This window comes from Balearica regulorum, chromosome 8, assembly GCF_011004875.1.
Source record: "Balearica regulorum gibbericeps isolate bBalReg1 chromosome 8, bBalReg1.pri, whole genome shotgun sequence".
In the NCBI taxonomy this organism is placed as follows: Eukaryota; Metazoa; Chordata; class Aves; order Gruiformes; family Gruidae; genus Balearica; species Balearica regulorum.
Genome location: NC_046191.1, coordinates 20,459,347 through 20,478,478, shown reverse-complemented (window position 1 = coordinate 20,478,478; position 19,132 = coordinate 20,459,347). Strand labels below are relative to the sequence as shown.

The 19,132-nt window shown below is 38.8% G+C and overlaps 1 protein-coding gene across 1 annotated transcript in view; it reads left to right on the top strand.

Annotated features, from left to right (window-relative positions):
• Positions 1-19,132, top strand: part of DPYD (dihydropyrimidine dehydrogenase) — a 361,699-nt gene that overhangs the window by 286,569 nt on the left and 55,998 nt on the right. The window contains 1 exon segment of the mRNA XM_075759993.1: positions 6,862-7,004. Within this exon segment, the coding sequence (XP_075616108.1) occupies positions 6,862-7,004 (143 nt within the window).

The following is a 19,132-nucleotide window of genomic DNA, read 5'->3' as shown; positions in this document are numbered from 1 at the left end:
GTCAGTGATGGCAGAGTGAGATAGAAGTTGTTTCAAATCTGCAGAATCATTAACTTTATGCTAAAGTCTTAACTTTATCGTAGTCAGCAGAACTTTTGCCATTGATTTGGTAGTGTTGGTGCATCACCCTTCACAAATTATGGATAAAATGAAACATTAGGTAGCCATTGCTTTGAAGATGTAGGCTGACTGTTGTAGCGATATCTCATAAAATTAATATTCCCTTGAATGCTCCATTTGATAAATGAATAATTAAGATTTTTATTAGAAATAGCCAGAGCCTGAGTAAATAGTATGTTGTTGTTGTTAGTGATTTTGGCAAATGGCTATTAATGTGTGAGCGGTAATGGACCGAAGGACTGACCAGGCTGTGAAATAGATAGGGAGCAGTGAAAAGAGTCTTCTCTGGACCCTGAGAAGTGTTGAGCTGTGCACCATTAAAGCTATGGCAAGGTCCATCTTGAACTTTGTCTTTGGGCACTTCCTATATTTTTTAGTGTGCTGAATGTTGTGTCCCCCATTTGGGGACCTCATAACAGCTGTGGATAGTCTTTCTCTCTAAACATGTCGATTCACTGGGTTTTCTTCTGCATATAAATGCATTCTCTGGCCATTTTGAAGGATGTGCCTGCTACACTGTTTCATTAAACTGCCGCGTTATCGGGTAATTGTTTAAACATAATGCCATAGCACTATCAAAAGGAAAGGTGAACTAATGGCATTTGCAAATGTCAGGGATTATCTTAACACTTTTATTATAGTTTATAAAAAGTAGGTTCAGGGCATTCCATGGCAATTATTTCCACAGAAATTGGTTATTTAAATAAATTGCTAATTATCTGGATATGACAGTATTGAAAACCCTGCTAATGAGTTATTTGATAAGTGTAGCTTATGGTGGCCACCTACAGGTGGGAGAGAGAAAGAACATATAGAATAATTGCAATCAGAAGGAATGCAATGCAAATGAATTGTGTGAAACCCGCACATTTCCTTGGACTGTTTGCAGATGCAGATTATATATATATATATATATATAAAAAGTACTTATATATATATATAAAGTAGACCAGTACTAGGCAGCGTACACATTATACAGAAAACGTCTGAACAAAGAATTATGTTTTCTGTGGGTTTTTTCCTAATCCCCAAACTTTCTTATCTGGTTACTTCCTGCAGTGTTGGATTGATCATCTACAATGCCTGAACTTTCCCAGACCAATTGCCTTATGTAATTCTTTTTCACCCAAGTCTGGTATTTCCTGTCATTGGCTTCTTTTGTCATTAGCTTTATTAATTTTAACAGTCAGGGAGATAACAATGTCAGCTGTCTTCCAAGAATATATTTACAGAGGGAGGGAGGGTGAGGTGATGTTGCTTAGATTTTGAGGGTTGTTTTTTTTTTTAGCAGCACAGATTTTATCAGTAATTTGTTATTAAAAAATAAGGTATCAGCTATTTTTTTCTTTGTAATATTTAAGCTCTGTGGTTTAAATCTGATACTAAATTTATGAAGGACTGCAGTGTAATATAGTATAATGCAAATTAAAAATTAATTTTACTTTACAATGCACAGAATGGGGAGAATTATGACCCAAATTTATTTTTATTCCACCTAGTAACCATAGATACTTGATACACTTGATACACTAAAAATTTGCTTTTAAGTCATCTACTAACCAAACTTATGAGAGTTTGCTTTCCTTTTAAATCTGTTTCTTTTGTTGATAGACAGTTTGATAAAGACCATTCGGACTGTTTCAAGATTTAGACTCAGTATTATCAGTCTGAATTGATTCACCTCAGTTCTGTTGGCTGTTTTTTTAATGGACCTGGATCATCTTTACCTAAAGGCCCATTTAGAGCTGCTGCAGATATGTGTTAGACTTTAAGCTACCATGTTGATGCAATATATTGCAAGTGAGAACGTAGCCCAGTATTCAAGACTTCTGAGACTGGTTTTTTTCCCCCCTTGGTGGATCACTAGGATCGAGAAGATCTAAATTGTTTCTGCTAGCAACTTCCAAAGCTGCTGTGTTGCTTGAAGCTTAACACCAGGCTTCTCCTTGAAGAAGGCATTAAGTTTGGCTCTCAAGCTTCAACCTAGTAAACACTTTTGGTGCTTGACAGGATTGAGTCCTCTGGGGACTCCAAGAATTTGTGAAGTCATAATAAAACATGTGTCTTCTGGCATTGGTAAAGAGTTTTTCTACTTCCTAAGGAAAAAAAAAAAATCAAACACATAAGTAAGTATAGTATCATTCTGCTATCCTCAGAGGACAAGGGCAGCTCTGCCTACCTGTGCTGATCAGGGAGAGGCATTTGATTGACGTATGTTCCACTTCTCCTTCATGTTGTATTTTGCTTATTGGATTTCCTTGACTGCAGTCCCTGATAGTCACACACAGGGGAAAAAAAAAAAAGAAAAGAAAAAAAAAGAAAAAAAAAGAAGAAGAAAACCAAAAGTCTTTGCTTTAAGGCAAGAAAAAAGTCAGGGACTTTAGCATCGTATAATTATTTCATTGTTTAAATCTTTATATAATAGCAAGTATTTGTTCCATAATTAATGAGAGACTTGAAAGAGTAGTTTTCAATATAGAGTAACATGTCATCTCCACCAGGTATTTTTCTGTCTTTCATTTTCAAATCTCACTCCCCTGCTTGAGGTCTGGGTAAATGGACTTTGTATATTAAATCTCATTATTTTACAGCAAGGTAAATGAAAGCCACATCTAGCATCTGGTAGCAGCTGTAATGCTACTACCAAGAGAGTACCACATCAGCAGTTTCCCCAGCTATGGGTGCTTAACTAGTGGAATTACAGGTCCCAGCATGCCAAAGTATTTGGTAGATGCTTATTTTTTAGCATGTGAGCTGTCTTTCAAATGCATGCCGAACTTGGACCTCAGCTTCTTAAATACCATTGGATTTATCAGGCAGCATTCTGCAAATTCCCACTACTACTTACAGCGCTTTTAAAAGTTGGCATTAAATCTCCTTTATTTCAACCTTTTAAAAACTCCTTCTCCCCAGAAATCTCTGTAATGGAATTTATTACCTTCCTGTGGTGCTCATATGAAAATGCAAGAAAACAGAGACTCTAGGTTAAATTCTATGCTCATTCGTGTTTGGTTTTTTATTATTATTTGCCTTTTTTTAATAGCTTGGCATCACTATTGTTTATATTCTTTCCTTTTTTTGGCTTTAATCTGGAAGGTTGTTTCACCATTTCATTAGGCAGTAGGATCTCTATCACAAGTAAATCACATTGCATTCAAGACCAGCAGCTTTTATTACAGAAGGGGAAGCTTCTGAACTGTTGATCAAGAAATGCACAGGAGAATGGCTGCACCTTCTGATGTTCTTGTTCTGTATTCTGCAGACTAAAGAAAAAAATGCGGGGATGAATAGTGACACCTCAGTCAACCTTCTGATTGTCATTAGAGCCATTTATTTACTCTCATCAGAAGCACTCCTGAAATGTTTTTAGATTCATTTGGGAGAATTATAGATGAATGGAATACTTTTGCGATCATACCAATTTGTCACTAATTTACTAATCACCAAATGTAAGTAATTCATATTATGAATATCAAGTGCAGCTAGTACTAGAAAGTACCTATGTTCCATGATAAATTCTAAGTCTCGTTGCCATCTCTGCTAGGCTTCATCAAATCATATCCTTGATTTCTTTGGGCTGAATGAAGGCCTTTCTGATTACTTATTGTGCTGAAACCTTAAATAAACTGTCATTTGCTCCTTTTCCTCTACTGACCATTGTACAGAGACAGTAATTTAAGTGAGAAGGTGGCTAGTTTGATCAGACTGAAGAAAGAAACAATTATATTCTGGAAATATTTTCTTGTGGAGCTCTTTGCTACAAGATATCATTAAGGTCAAGTGTCTATAAGCTTAAAAACCTATTGAATGCAAACTCTCAGAGTTACATTGGGGTTAAAAGAATATAAACCTTCATGCCTCAAGGCAGATGTCAGTTTTTAACTCATGCAGATTGGGAAGAAATTTCCCTTTAGCCATAATTTCAGAGTTACCAGCATCTGTATTCTTTCACCTTTCTAAAATATAACTACTTCATCACAGTGAGATTCTGGAGCAGCTGTGTCAGTGCCTGAAAGCAATATAAAAGTCTGATGGTTACCTGTAGCCTCAATTTCAAACACTGAATATTTGAAGAATTTCATGAACTAGTGTTTTTTCAATGAGATTATTTTCAATGGTTTTGGCTGTGTAGTGTACGTCTTGGCAGGTATGCCCTCCGAAAGGCTTTATAAACAAGTCTGTGAAAGCAAACAGCATGATTCCATTTTTTTTGTCTCAAATCTTTCTCTAAGACTGGACCATCAATTCTGTCATTATATTTGCTCTTTGGACACTAGCAGTCATCCTCTTTCAGAGAATCATTCTGTTCCTTTCAAATGCTTTACAGTCGATCTAGCTCAAATGAGGGCAAATAGTCATTAGTGTCCCATGGAAAGTTGCTGTTCAGCTCCAGCTCCTTTCTGTGAACTGGCCTGGTGTGATCTCAGATTCTTAAAGGCAGTGTTGATGACATTTCTAATTTTTATGAACCAGGCTCCAGTTTTCACTAAAACACACTGATAGTGCATCTTTGGTTAGGCTGTCCCTTTATGCAAATGAAAGTTAATGTGCTGAAAATATGATATCTCTATGTAATCTCTGTTAAAATAGCAAGAAGTATCTATGTAAAGCCTGTGAGCAGAACTGTTCCCTAACATGGGCATGGAAAAACATCTGGTGTGTCTTGATGGCAGGTGGAAGAGTCTGTCTGATCAGATAGTGAGTCTTCTGCTTTTCGCTCAGGTGCAGAGATCAGCCATTGAAGAAGGAGTCGGTGCATTAAGTATACAATGAGAGTGTGTCTGTCCTGAGGCAGCAGCAGTTGTCATTGCCCAAGAAGATAATTTTGTGCTGAATCCGGAGCAGGTGTCAGTAGAGACTGCTGGGCTTCTGGGTGTGAATGTGTTTAATACTGATGGGCCAGGACCTCCGTGTCTGTCAGGGTTACAGTGAGGGGCAGTGGTCTATTGCAAAAGGCAATGTGAGCTGAAGATAGAGTATTTTTAATGGTTAAGACAAACCGAATTTCAGTTTTCTGTAATGGAAAATTACGTTGAAAAAACAGCTCCTTGACAAAGTGACAGTGCAACTGTCCTATTTAAAGCAAAACATGACAGGTTTTGTGACCTGAACTAGTGTGGGATCATTCTCCTCATTGACCCTTCCAGCTAGACCAGGGAAGTCTTAGCTGGTGCACAAGCAAAGCAGAGGCTCTTTCTAGAGAGCAGAATCCTGAGCCAACAGCAGGTCCTTCATGGACACCAATAAACTCTGCCTGTGAGGAAGCACTGATGGGGACACTGGAGGGAGAGGTAGGTGCTAGGCTCAGTGAGACAGGGCTGATTGAAAAAAGCAACTTATCCTTTACTGAAGACTTTTTTAGATTAAAAATCCAGCCAGCAGACTGCAGTACTTCTGTCTCGGAAAGGGTAGAGAAAGAATGACAGCACAGCTTGTTTGGGTTGAAGAAGTTTTGTCTGAGGGAGATGAGGATTTTGTGACTACTGTTTCCACATGGGCTCTTTTCCCACACTTCCTGATTGTGATTTCTTCTTCATCTTGCTTTGTTTATTGCATTGGTTTTATTTCTTTCTTCCCTTCTGGTTATTTGCTTTTTTTTGCTCTTGCAGAAGGTCAAAGCTTTAAAAGTTATAAAAATACCCATGGAGAGTGTTCAGAAGTATTTCATGTCATCATATTTCCCCAAGTTACCTAACACAATACAAAAAAAAACCCCAAACAAAAAACAAACAAACAAAAAAAAGAGTACTAGCACTTCCTTAGGTAGGTTGACAGCCAGTCAGTTCCTCTGGGAGCAGTGTCCCTTCCTTACACTGTGGTATTGTTGTCCAGTGGTAACATAAAATTTTCCTAAAGGTTCTCTAAATTAAGTAGCAATTTTAAGAATATGGGAGTTATCTAAAGAAATCCCAACGAACCTAAAAAAATAAATAACTGAAAGTGTCAGCTGTCTATGCTATCCATCATTTAATGAGCAGCATCTGTATACATATTTTAAATACTTGCATACCATCAATAAGATGTAGCCAAAGCAGGTGCATTGCACATACAGTGTATTGAGACTTTAATCAGAATTCCTCTAAATGTAGCAGGGAGTTGTCTGACTCAAGCTCTATATACCATTTGAAAATGCAAGCTGCAATCTTGGAGATACAACCATAAATGAATGTATTTTATTCTTTTGAGCCTCTGACTATCATTTTAATAGTTAAAGAGGGCTTACTTAGAGGATTATCCAAATCTACAAACATCCAAAGGGGAAACATATTAAATAATTTATGAAATGTCAAGTGCAATGAAATGGTGCTTTTAAACAATTTTTAGTCAGACATAAATAAACGAGATGTTCCCTCTTACCTGGACAACATCTATGCTCAAAAAATCAACCTAATTCTTTATGTAGAAACATAGATCTCTTTGTCTACAGTACACTGATTGGTAAAGTATTGTTTTCTGTCTCAGACATTGTTAGTCTTTGTTTTGAGCCTCAGCTAAAATGTTCAAGCCAACTTTGCAATGTTCATCCAAATGTTTCTGCAATTTTCTTTATTTCAGCCAAATTCATAATACTTTATAAGTATTGATACCACTTGAAACCCACTTGGTATCAATTTATAAATGAATATAACCTCTGAATCTCAGAATTAGATATTAGATCCTGATGTTCCTACCGTAAGGGATGTGTAAATTACCTCAGGGTGTGTTCTGACATTGCTAACAAAATGTTCTGGTTTTTTGTAGGAAATGCTATTAGGCCCATCGCCCTCCGCGCAGTGTCTGCCATAGCCCGTGCTCTCCCAGGATTTCCCATCTTGGCAACTGGAGGCATCGATTCTGCTGAAAGTGGGCTCCAGTTTCTGCACAGTGGGGCTTCTGTTCTACAGGTACCTTTTCTTTCTTTAAAACCTTAAAATTAAATAACTGCAATTCAACCCATAATCTATCTTCCTTTCAAACATTAGGATAGTGGGGATTTTTACCATTGAAAGGAATTTTCATGTTTTTAGCTTCGTGCTTCTTGCTAAGAGACATTCATTTCAGATGGTGGAGGAGTAGTTGCCAAAAGAAGATGTTGGGTGTCACAATACCAATCTGGGAAGAGGCTAGCTATGAGTATGTTATTGCTTTTTTTCTGTGACCTATAGGATTTAAACTTTAAACATCTCTCACTTGTCATACAAACAAGGTTGGCACAGTTACGCTTAAGCTATCTGATCTTCCTTTATTCTTGTTTTTTGTTTTCTGCAAAGAGCTTTTTAAAGGGGAGAAGGATTTCAAAGAGCACTGCTTTATTCTCACTGGGAGCCAGTTTAAAGTAACTCTTGTTTGTCCAGACATCTGTGTCCCTTAAGCATGTTTTTTGGAACAGGAGGTGCAGAGCTGTACTTCCTGCATATGGCACTGGCATTGCAACCCATTGCATCGGAGTGAGATGTCAGCAGTGTTTGAGGCTGTTTACATTGCCTCATAGGTTGTTTTGAGGTCCTGGCCAGACTGGCATGGTTGGTTAGTCCTGTCATGGAAGGAAGCCTTGGTGGCCTGTTATTATGGGCTCTGGGAAATTGGCTGGAAATCAGACCCTTACCTGCTCTACTAGGCATTGCAGCATATAGGTTAGACTGGCTGATAAGAAGCAGGTGGTGGTTATGTTATATTATTCCATTATATATTGTTACATTCTGGTACATACTCATCCCCTTTATCTGTAGTTCCCATCATAGACAACAGCAGCTATGGATCCTGTGGATATCGGCTTTGTGTCACTCCATGGGATGACTGGAGTGGTTTCATTCCCACAATTCACTTTGACATTAAAATTAGATTCAGCGTGACCATCCTTTCTACACAGCTATGGTGACTGCTGAGATTAGTCATTTGTTTGCTACGTTTCAGAAAAAAAAATAAAAAAATAGGCCAACTCAATGGTTTGGTTGGGATTTTTAATGCACATCAAAGTTAGCGTCTCTGGCGGCTGAAGCAGAAGGCTACTGCTTTTTTATAGACTTTCTATGTTCTTTGGATTTATTAATACCATTTCCTATTTTTTTTTAGTTTGTATTAGAATACTTCAAACTCTTCTTTTCCCATGGACAGACAAAAGATCTACCTTTCTTACACAATGGTCTGAGAGCCATGTATTATTTAATATTTATATTTAATATAAATATTAAATAACAGTACAAATTACAGAACAGCATTTGTCTACAAAAAAAGTAGGATTGGCAAAGGAATGTTTTTAGTGCTATAGATACATTTTATTTGTTATTGCTAATGCAACTGCAGTTTTGATGGCTCTGTCTGTAACGATGTTACGTGATCTGAACTACACAGGAGAATGATTTCCTATTCTATGTCTGCTGTATCTGTTTCTGAATGACTAAAAGTGAAGCTTTTTGATGTCATTTATACAGTTTTCCTTTATACAAACTGTGTAGCTGTTTATTTTTATTATTTCTTTTCTTTTTTGTTGGTTTACCCCAATGGTAATGGGAAATTCTGAAATATAATTTAATGCAGACGTCCCAGTCAGTGCTCAAGAGAGAATATTGGATTTACAAAACATTAATTATTGTTTTATTTTTAGTAATAATCAAATTCTCTGGAACTGGCTTGGATCTATAGTGGTCTTCTGCCCTTTACAGAATACTTTCTCTTTTCAACAGATTTTTCCCAGACATGGTGAAAAAAACACTTTTCTTGTCCTTAGGCTTCACCAGTTTAACTTAAATCATCTTTAGACCTGATTTTAAACTCCTCTGGATCAAACCTATCCTCAGTTTGAGTGGCTTATTTCTGTTTCACTAAAGTAGGGAAGTCATTTAAACTAATCTGAGATAAATGGATTCTAAAGCTGCTGCATAGGTAAGGGTCTCAACTAGTTCAATTACATTTATTTAAAAATAAGCCTTTAGTAAACTTCATGCAAGATTGTGAGTACAGGCCATAAGTCTTTCTCTCAGGAAAAGGCAAATGGAAGGGAGAGGGAAACAAGTAAACTCTATAGACACTCTTACAGGAAATACACTTGACTGGGACTAGACTGAAACTTTTATTTGCTGCTCGGGCAAGATACATTGTGAAGGACTGAAAACAACAGTCTCATCCTCATAGGTCATCTTTGGAACCTGATTAGCTTTATGAGAATCATTGCCATTGTTTTCCTTCTTAGCAAGGTCATACAAATAGCCGGCTAATGTACTTTTCCCTGAATGCCGATCTTTCTCTCACATGTCTTGGTATCAAATGCCTGAGTTGCTCCTTCTTCAGCAGTCAAAACCTCTGTTGGTTATTCTAACAGCTTTAACAGTTCATTTCTGCTTTCTCAGTATCAAAGTAAGGCTCAAGTACAGAATTTGGACATAGCATCAAATAAAGTAATCTACTGAATGATTCCGTATATTAAGATTCACTACATAACAAGTTGTCAAGTTAAGTAAATAGGTAGAAGCTGGGGCTGTACTGGGGGAATTAGATATGTGTCCCATAGCTTTATCTTAAGTATCTGCTTTGGACACTGTTGGAAATGGTGATGAATAGACAGTTGGACTGATGCAGAGGCAGAAAGCAAGCAGCCCGGGCTTTGGCAGTGCTGGAGCGACCGGTGCCGAATGAGCAGTGGTCTCAAAACCTGGGAGTGGGTACTGCCACTGCTCTCACTGCCCTGTTACACAGGATAGCGTGTGGATGTTTCCGCGGTAGCAGTATTTTAAAAGGGTAGGGAATGTCAGTTCATCCAGCATTACACGCAGTCTGATACCACTAAGCAGCACAGGTTGTATTGATCCACCCACAGAGCCCAGCTAGAGAGCCTCCGAGAGCAGCCGTTGCGTGGCCATTGGGCTTCCCTTCGTTTTGTCTAGACAGTAGTCATGTGTCTTCTCTGCCATGAGAGGGTGACATTCATGGGCTAAGATAATATGAAGGCTTTGTGTGAGTTGATTTAATTGCAATGTGGCATATCTCTTAGAGAAGAGGTTTATGAATAATAAATGTACCTCCATTAAAAGCAAGATCAGGTTTTCCTCTGCAGCTATTTCACCTACAATCAGTTCTCTATTGTTTTTTTTCCAATTGCTTTTATTTTTAAAATGTGGGGATTTATTTTTCCATTTATGAAATCATTGCACACAGGAATGCAAGTCAGGAGTTAGGTGGTAAGCCCTATTTTGACACGTGCTCTAACCACCTGAAGTGGTATTAAGCTGGCATATTAGAGAATGGTTAGAGGACAGAGTTTCAGTATTCCAAGCATGTTGTGTCCCCTCCTTTAGAAGATAGAGGGCAAGATCTTAGTGTCATTACTGGCAAAAGTTCATGTGTAAGAAAGTTTTGCAGCAGGTATAGAAAACAAACTGGATCACTGTAGTCAGTAGTAGCTGGGATTAAAATTTTATACAGCAATTTAACAGAACATTCTTCCACTTTATGGACTTCAGAAACAGTTGCAAAAAGACCCCACTTGTTTTTTAATTTTTCATTTAAAATGCTGAAACATTTCAATCATTCTTCAGCTGATTCCCTAGCACTATACTTTTTTGTAACATACCCAAATACACCAATCCCTTTTCAGTATAGGCATGAAATAAAAAAAAAAAAAACCAAAACCAAGTTTATTTATGGAGATAATCCTGCAGTCAATGCATACCAAAGCTCCAGAAATGTCTAGCTGCATCTTTCAGAGGTACAGTTCATTACTGTAGGCTTCCAGTGAGGCTGAAGTATTTTTTTTTTTAATTTAAGTAAGCTTTTTTTTAAAGCCTCAATTTATCAAAATAAGATGTATATCGGATTTTTTTGCATCTTTTGCATCATGTATGTAATTTACCATGTCACATTGATGGTTGTTAGATTTTTGCAAGGCTTTGAAGGAGACATACATTTTTCAAAGTCATCTCTCTGTAGGAAATTAAAAATGGAAACAATTACAGAAAATTCCAGGGGAAAGAGAAAATGCATTATGGAACAAGCAATAAAAGCATAAAAAATATTAAAGTAAAAATCACTTCACAGTAGCCTGTATGATTCAATTGTAGATCAATATTGTGTAGTTAATGCATTAGCAGTAGAGCATTAATTTGCAATTACCGCAGGTGATCTGATCCTCTGTGTTCTGTCCATTGACATAAATGACCTTTTGTTGAAAGAGATTCTGTAGTCATTATTTCTAGTAGATGTAACAAAAAAAAAGGTAGAACAAAGGGATATTTTCTGAAGTATACTTGTTTCATGGTGGAGTTTCTTAACATTATATTCTGGTATGGAATACTTTTGTTAATCTTGAATATTGGTCATTGACGTGCAAAGAATATGGGTTCCTTTTCAAACAAATGTATTTTCTTACAAAGTATGGAGGTCACACGTGTCCCCTGCTCCAACATGGATGCCTGTAAGGCTCTCTAGCAACCATTTAAAATCCACCCATATAAAGCTGCTTCTCAGCAGGGCAGCCTGTATCTTTGCCCCAAGCCCTGTTTCAGACCCACTTTCACCCATCTGCATCTCCCACTTGCCCTGGACTTGGACATCTCCATCTCCCCACTTGCAGTCCTGTTCCTGTGGGCACTGTGCTCTTGTCCTCACCGTGTCATATTCAGCCCCCACACACCTGCTGCCTCATCTCTCAGGCAAGGCAATAAGGTGGGAATATACCCCACCGCAGAGGCAGAGCCAGCAGGGTGCTGGATCTGCCCCATACCCTTCTCTCCTGCCCCACACCACTTGTGTGTGAGACCTCAGAGGGATCTGAGGAAGAAGAAAACCATTCTGGAAGTATGACAACCCATGATAGGAAAGCAATAGTGATGTTTTTTGCCTCTGCAAGATAAAATCTCCCTCCAACACAGAACACGGTTGTTTTTGAGACTGCTTGTGTTTTTTGTAACGTTTTCAAGGAGCATTCTTGTTGGTACCTCTTCGGAGCCAGAGTCTCAAGGGATTCAGGACAGTTTGATTATTATTTTTTCTTCAGCAGGCTTTTTACTGAAGCATTTAGCTGAGGGATTTTTATAACAGCAGGATGGCCCTTTGTGTGTGAATAAACAAGCTTTTCCATCACAAAATAGTGGGACTCAAACTATGAGAGAGCATTGCTATTGTATTTGTGCAAATGTGAAACCCTGTGAGGAACCCTTCTACGTGGTATAAAATGTCCTGGGTGTCAGAAAATAAAAGCAAGGCTCTGAAAATATAATCACTGAAATGACAGGGAAAAGAAAAAAAAAATTAATAAACATTGTGTCACATCTTAAGGTTTAGATGCTACCATTTTCTCCACCCCAATCTCAAAAAAAAAAAAAACCAAACCCAAAAAAACCCCAAAAAAACCCCAAACCCCCATAAAAACATGAAGTAAATGTATGCTGTAATAATTTATCATATTTTTTCCCCATTTTTTTTTTTTAAATTTTCATTAAGGTCCCTGATGCAATTTCTTTATGTTTTTTATGGCTACAGAACTGGAAAGTAGAGAGCTGGTTCTCCATGCACTTCATCAATGTCCTTTTAAGCCCATCTCAATGTCTGTTCAAGTCACTGATACTTGAGTTGTGAGGACTAGATGAGGCCAAAAAATTGTCATCCAGGAATTATTGTTTATGCCACTTAATGGTATGGAGAGTGAAAAACTAAAAGAGATTGAAATCATGGGAGTGATAGAGCAGGGGCAGTGATGGAGCGGGCCCTGTGTTATACAATTCCACGTTAAGTTTATACTGATGACACTTGGAAAAAAATTATTTTGTCTTGCAATTATGTCCTGAAACCAGGACAAATTAATAGCAGTGATTTTGAATGCAGAGGAAGGGTTCAGTCTTTCCGTGTGTCTCATCTTGGCTTTGCGTGAGGAGAATGATGTCAGGTGGGTGGCCGCAAGTCTTAAACAACTGCAGGGTGCCATTGGTGTGGCAGAGCAAGGCTGGGTTTCTCCTGCATGCACTCACCAAGAGCCCACCCTTCCTCTGCCCCCAGCCTGTCCTTACAGCAGCACATGGGGGAAATAGAGGCTGGAGGCTTTGCTTTGTGCCAGTCAGAGAGTGCTCCATGGGCGGATAAGCCCGAGAACAGGCAAACTTTGGCACCAGCCAGACACTGTGAAGTTTCTGACGCAGGCTGTGGCTCAGGGGGGTAGAGGAATAAAACCTTTCTGTACACAGCTGTCCATGATACAGAGAAGTTAAGAAGTTGGAGCTACCAATTAAATTGATGAGTGAAGAATAGATTGCTGGACACAGTGGCAGGCCACCCAAATGGTGTGAGACAAGATTCAAGGGATGGACCTTCACATCCACCAACAATTTGAAGGAAAAAAAATACCACTTAAGGCAAAACCACTTTTCCGATGTAAGTCCTTTGATTGAGATAAACGCAGTCTCATGAAGAAATAGCAGGTTTTAGTCCGTATTTCCAAAGAAACTTGATATGTGTGTTTGTATGTCCTTTTGAGTATCCTCAGTCGCATTTGAGCTTTGTGGTCATTTTCACTGAAATTTGCCAGAAGATAGAAAGTATTTTGCTATAACAACTTTGGAGAAAACAAAAGAGTCAGGCAAAGGAGAGAGCATACCTGCATTCCTTCACTGTAAGCATGAGTGTGCTATGGGCTCACCTTTATTAGACCTCTGAGAATCCACATGGGACAGTGCTGGTAGGACTGTGTCAGCCACAGGAAAGGCTTTAATTGGCAGTCACACCTTATTAGACAACAGAGAACCCAACCAGGAGACACAGAGCTGCTGGAAGCCAGGTATCATTAGCTCCGCTGCTCACAGAGCCGCACGCTTAAAAAAGTCTTCAATGGACACAGCGCTGAATGGAGTGGCCCTTCTCTGCAGAGCTGAAATTTACAGTACGTGCAGAAACAAAGGAGGGAACAAAGGGCTGTTTGAACATGTAGATCTAAAATCAAAAGTAAAACGAATGTGAACGAGAGAGAAGTTGGGACAGACATACTCAAGCGATCACTTCTGATAAACATTTCATTATTTTCTGCTTTTTTCATAGCTCAGTGCTAATTACAGAAACTCAACCTGTTCTCAACTGTCTGTCTTTGCAAATAAAGAAAAGTCATTAGAGGACTGCCACGCTTGCTCCATTACAGGTGCTTGGGATGGAAATTGCTAATTGATAGCGAGAATTTTCTGTGAGAATTCCTTTTAATGGAAATCGGAATTTGTCAAACAAAAACAACCTAGAAAGTTTTTTTTGTTATAGTTGGGGAAAAAAATCAAATTAGAACAGGTTTTCATTACTGATTTTTACTTTTATTATCTTGCCACTTTTAATGAAAAGTTGCAATATTCAAATCAGCACATTGTAAAGTTAGGACTAAGCTCTAAGCTAATAATGCCTTTTATTTTGTGCAGTTTTGCGGTAGTTTTACATTTTATTTGGAGCTGCTTAGGGGATTTATCTATTAGCTTTCCTTTATTTCTGCTCATTTTACCAGCTAGTAAATGAGGTCTGCATAGATAGGATTGTTATTTCATAAATTCGTAAGAATGAATTCAAGCTCATTCCATAACAATTGCTATTTGTCGTTCTTATAATGGATTCTCATGCAAAGTAGGTTTAACTATCACTGAATGGTAATAATTATTTAATAACAATTAGGTCTCAATTGGGTGTCTCAAATGCTATCCTATACCAGTCACTCCCAGCCTCTGCAGACAGAGGACACTGAGCCTGCTTCACTTTCCCCTTCTGCCCAGGTGTCTACCCTGCTTCCCTGGGTCCGGTGATGTAGGGACTTAAAGAGTTGAGGAGATGTGAAGAATAATTGCTTTGGCAACGTGCTTTGTCCATCTCTCCCAAGGATACACACTATTTGAAAACGCAGTACTGCCACACCTATTTTTAATGTGGGTTCACACTACTGGTGTGGATTCATGCTGCCACTACTGTATATGGACAGGCACAGAGCTGTCCGCTCTGTAGATAAAACCACATGGTGTGAATTGACATCAAATGAATTTTGTTTAAAAGTTGACAAAGTAAAAGCGACATGGAGATGACTCTTCAGAAGAGGCGCAGTTAAGTGTTGAAGAAATTGTGGGCAAGTTGTTTTACTTGGGTAGGGTTGCTTTCAGACATGAAACTAGCTCTGTTGTAGACAGAGTTCCCCTTGTGTGCCAGTGTGGAAGTGACTGGAAAGTGAATCTGAAAATGTACCCAGCTCCTTGTTGGATATTGAAAATGTAAATAGACGGAAAGATAAGCACAGTGGAAAATGCTGACTTTCTTTCTCGTTACTGGCATCTCCAGTAATTACTTAGGGAATTTCCTGTGTTTTGTTTTAAATTATACATATTGTAACCGCAGGGGACTTGTTTTCCAAAAAGGGAAAACGTAAAACATTCAGGATTGCAAAGCTCTGCCGTCAGAGAAGTTTTTCTCGGAAACATTATTGGTCATACAAAGAAAATACGCATGTAAGAAATTTTCCTTTTTGTATAGTAGCAGCTCCGTTGATCTTTCAGTGAGAGGCAGTGAAAGGAAGAAAGGGAGAGCAAGCAGTGGAGGAGGCTGTGCTCAGAGAAGGCACAGTCCTGGAGTCCACGCTGGCGCAGGAGTGTGCTGCGGTGCAGCTCGGCTCGGGCTTGGTACGGGGCTAGCTGGAGTTTGGAGACCGATCTGATGGGTTTTCCAGTGACAGAAAAATCTTTTTTTCTGCCCAGGCAGGAGAGAGCAATCTGGGAATATGAGTCCTGATGCCTCTTTGAAGTTTTTTCCTGGTACAGCACCAGCCCCCTGACACAGCTTGATCTGGTTGGCAAGAGGTCCTCTTATCCTGCAATTTGAATGAGACACACAAACAGAGAAACCATTTTTCTGAAGCTGGCAGTACGTTTGAGAAAGAGTTTAACTTCCTTCGATATATGAGTTATGTCGCTGCTTTTCTTGCTGATATTTATTATTTGGACAGAGATAGGTAAAACAATCCCTAAGGAAATGTGGAAGTGGGTTTTTATCTCAGACATGAAGGACTCAGAGGGTCAGAACTATTTTATTCATATGAATCTCACTCTTCAATGGACACAGCAGCTGCTGCACAAATTCATACAGGCAAGCTGATAACGGTTGAAAGTAATTTTAGCTGAAATAAAATGTGAGAGTACTAGAGGAAAAGACTCACAAGGATGAGGGGTTAATCATTGCAGGACTGAACTGAGGTTCCAAAATGGAAAAATTGCTTTTCTGTTTGATTTTGAGAGGTCTGCAGCTTTCAAAATTCTGGTCACAGGAGGATGTCCCTCAGTAGACGGTTCTCATTAGAGTTTGTCGAAAACCTCTTTGAGGAAGCTGCTTTTTGTTGACAAATTTCGTTTAATCAAAATAGATCTGGGTTCAAGTCTCTGCTGTGTCTGATTCAGTGTCCTGGGATGAAGAATGCTGAAGCTTTACCCTGGATCCGTTATGTATTAACGAACCTGAGTATTGCCAATGATCAGGAAATAGTTATTCTGTCACAGAGAAGTTTAAGGATGGAAAAGTTTTCCAGTTTAAACTGATGATCAAAATTCTAAAAATGTGTGGAATGAACACATTTAAAGAAAAAAAATATTATTTGGGTGAATCAAATCTTTGTTTCAATCACTTTGCAACATATTTTAGTTTTGACCTTTTCAATCCAATTAACTTGGATTGCAAACCAGACATTTTCAAGTTAAATGGAGCCATTGCCTTCCATGTTGTCAAACAGCACATATTGGTAATTCTGAAACTCTTTTCCACATGTTTTTCAGAACACAGTTCTTTTCTGAAAAGCGTGCTTTCCTAGAACCACGCTCACTTCTGACAAATATGCCTTTCCAAAAATGGAATAACAGACCAACTCCAGTCCAGAGAGGATGGTGTTCCTGTTGGTTAGCTCTCAGAAAACAAAATCTTAAAAACACTGCTAACTTCTGACTAAATGTGTTATGTTACTTGATGACTTTTAACATCAAACCACCAGAACTGAGTGACTTAACCGATGTCTGCTTTAGAAATATCTTTGGAGGGGCTGGAGGATACAGCTCATGGAAATAGGTTGAGTGAATCTACATCCACCTGGCCAGCTGCTGATGCTGTACCACCACTGGGAGAACTGAAGGATTTCATTTTCCACTACAGTACTTAGAAGAGAGAGGTGAGACCTTTGGGTGTTAATAAATAAAATATGAAGTGATATTCAACATATATTTAAAGATAGTTATAGAGCCTTTATATGTGATTGGACTGTTTACACAGGGGAGTTAGCTCATCTGCTTTCAAAGATATCTTTCATTTTGTAGATCTACAGTACAATGATACAATTTGCTATAGATGGCTGATTATGAGGCTGTTTCCCACACTCCTCAATGTTCAAGGCATGTGGAATCATATTTGTTTTCTCAGGAAAGATGATCACGATCAGCACTTTTATCAGTGTGTGTGCCCACCTACTGCATAAAGGTCCACTTTGTAGTTCCAAGAACTGACAGAATGCTTTAGTGAGATAAGGAAATATAACCATTCCTCTAGGGGTGGTTGACAGAGAAAAAAACCCAACAATTACCTCAGGGAGCCTTCTGAAAATTCTTGATTTCTTCTGCATTTCCCCTCTCAAAGACACGGGATACAAAATTGCATCATTCAGGGTCCCTTGATAAGTACTAGTTTCCCACTCCCAAACAGCCAGTTTAGCTATTTAGATCAAAGATACATTAATTGGCAGAGAAGAACTTAAGGGGAGGAAAAACACATTTGAGTAGGCTAGAAATTAATGCGTCTGATAACGTTCCTAAAGGATCCCTTACAGTACTCTTATCCCCTGCCGTGCCCTTGTCTGATAAGTGGCTAATGGATTCTATACTTTTTTTCTCCTCCTTCATCGTTGCCACTCACAGTTGCCCAAGGTTCCTGGAGTGCAATACAGGAAAAGGTCTATCTTTCACCCCCAAAAATCAGGTACTTTGGGGTCTCTGTGCCAGCGGGAGTGACCGTCACCTTGGTGCTGGGGAGGCTTTTCATTACAGCCTGTTTCGGGAGGGTGCTGTGGCTTCAACACAAGCTATGTGACTCTTCTTGCTGCCCATCTACTACATCCTTATTTCCTACCTGTGGTCCCTGCCTCGATGCTCCCTAAATGTCAGCTCAGCTCTGCACAACACCACATCAGCTTTATGTTGTCCCGTTGTAGAAAGGATCCAAGCTGTACAGGAGATAGAGCTCTTAGGAGCTTGTCTGGCGTGGGCTGGAGACCTTCTTCTCCTTTTAACTCATATTGAGCTCCATTGCTTACTGACATTAGCCTGTACTTCTGCTTAGAATGACACTTTACCTCAAGCTTGTCTGATGAACTCACTTGAGGTATAACAAAATAACTGAAATACTTCATTACTGACACCCACATAACATCAGACCATACAGTCATTCTTTTTATATAGATTTCCTAAGTCCTGTGTGAATGATTGCCTACTCCGCAGGGCCTGGAGTTGTTAGCATCTTTGAATCTTTCTTCTGCGTGTTGCCCCTCAAGTGTCACTAGTAAGCCCTTAGCTCATTACGACTTCAAGTCTAGTACTCAGTAAAAAAGATTATGTGGGTTTTCTCCCCCAATTCAGACAATTCATAGATGTAATATTTGAGTCCTTCCAACTGCTTTCTGAAAGCTGTACTAGACTTTGGAACGAATAGTAGTTCATTAATTCCTGTATATTAGCACAATTCTAGTGTTTTAAAAAGGCTATCAGCTATCATCCAAATCAGTTTTGCATCTTGATCCAGTATCTGAAGCCTTGTTAAGTAACATCCCATCTGCTAACCTGTATCTCTAGAGTCATTTAAGCAGCTAATGTGAGTGAATCAAATCATTCCATCTGTACTGTATCAATATTTGGGAAGCTTTTTCTTACTTACAAATTTGTTCTTTAAAACAAAGGATCTTATTTTTTTCCAGAGAGTGCGCCACATTGTCTGATAATCCACTTCCCCTAATGTTCTTAATCCTACAGCCTTCTAGCAAAAGTAATAATTTTTGATAGAAAGGATAATT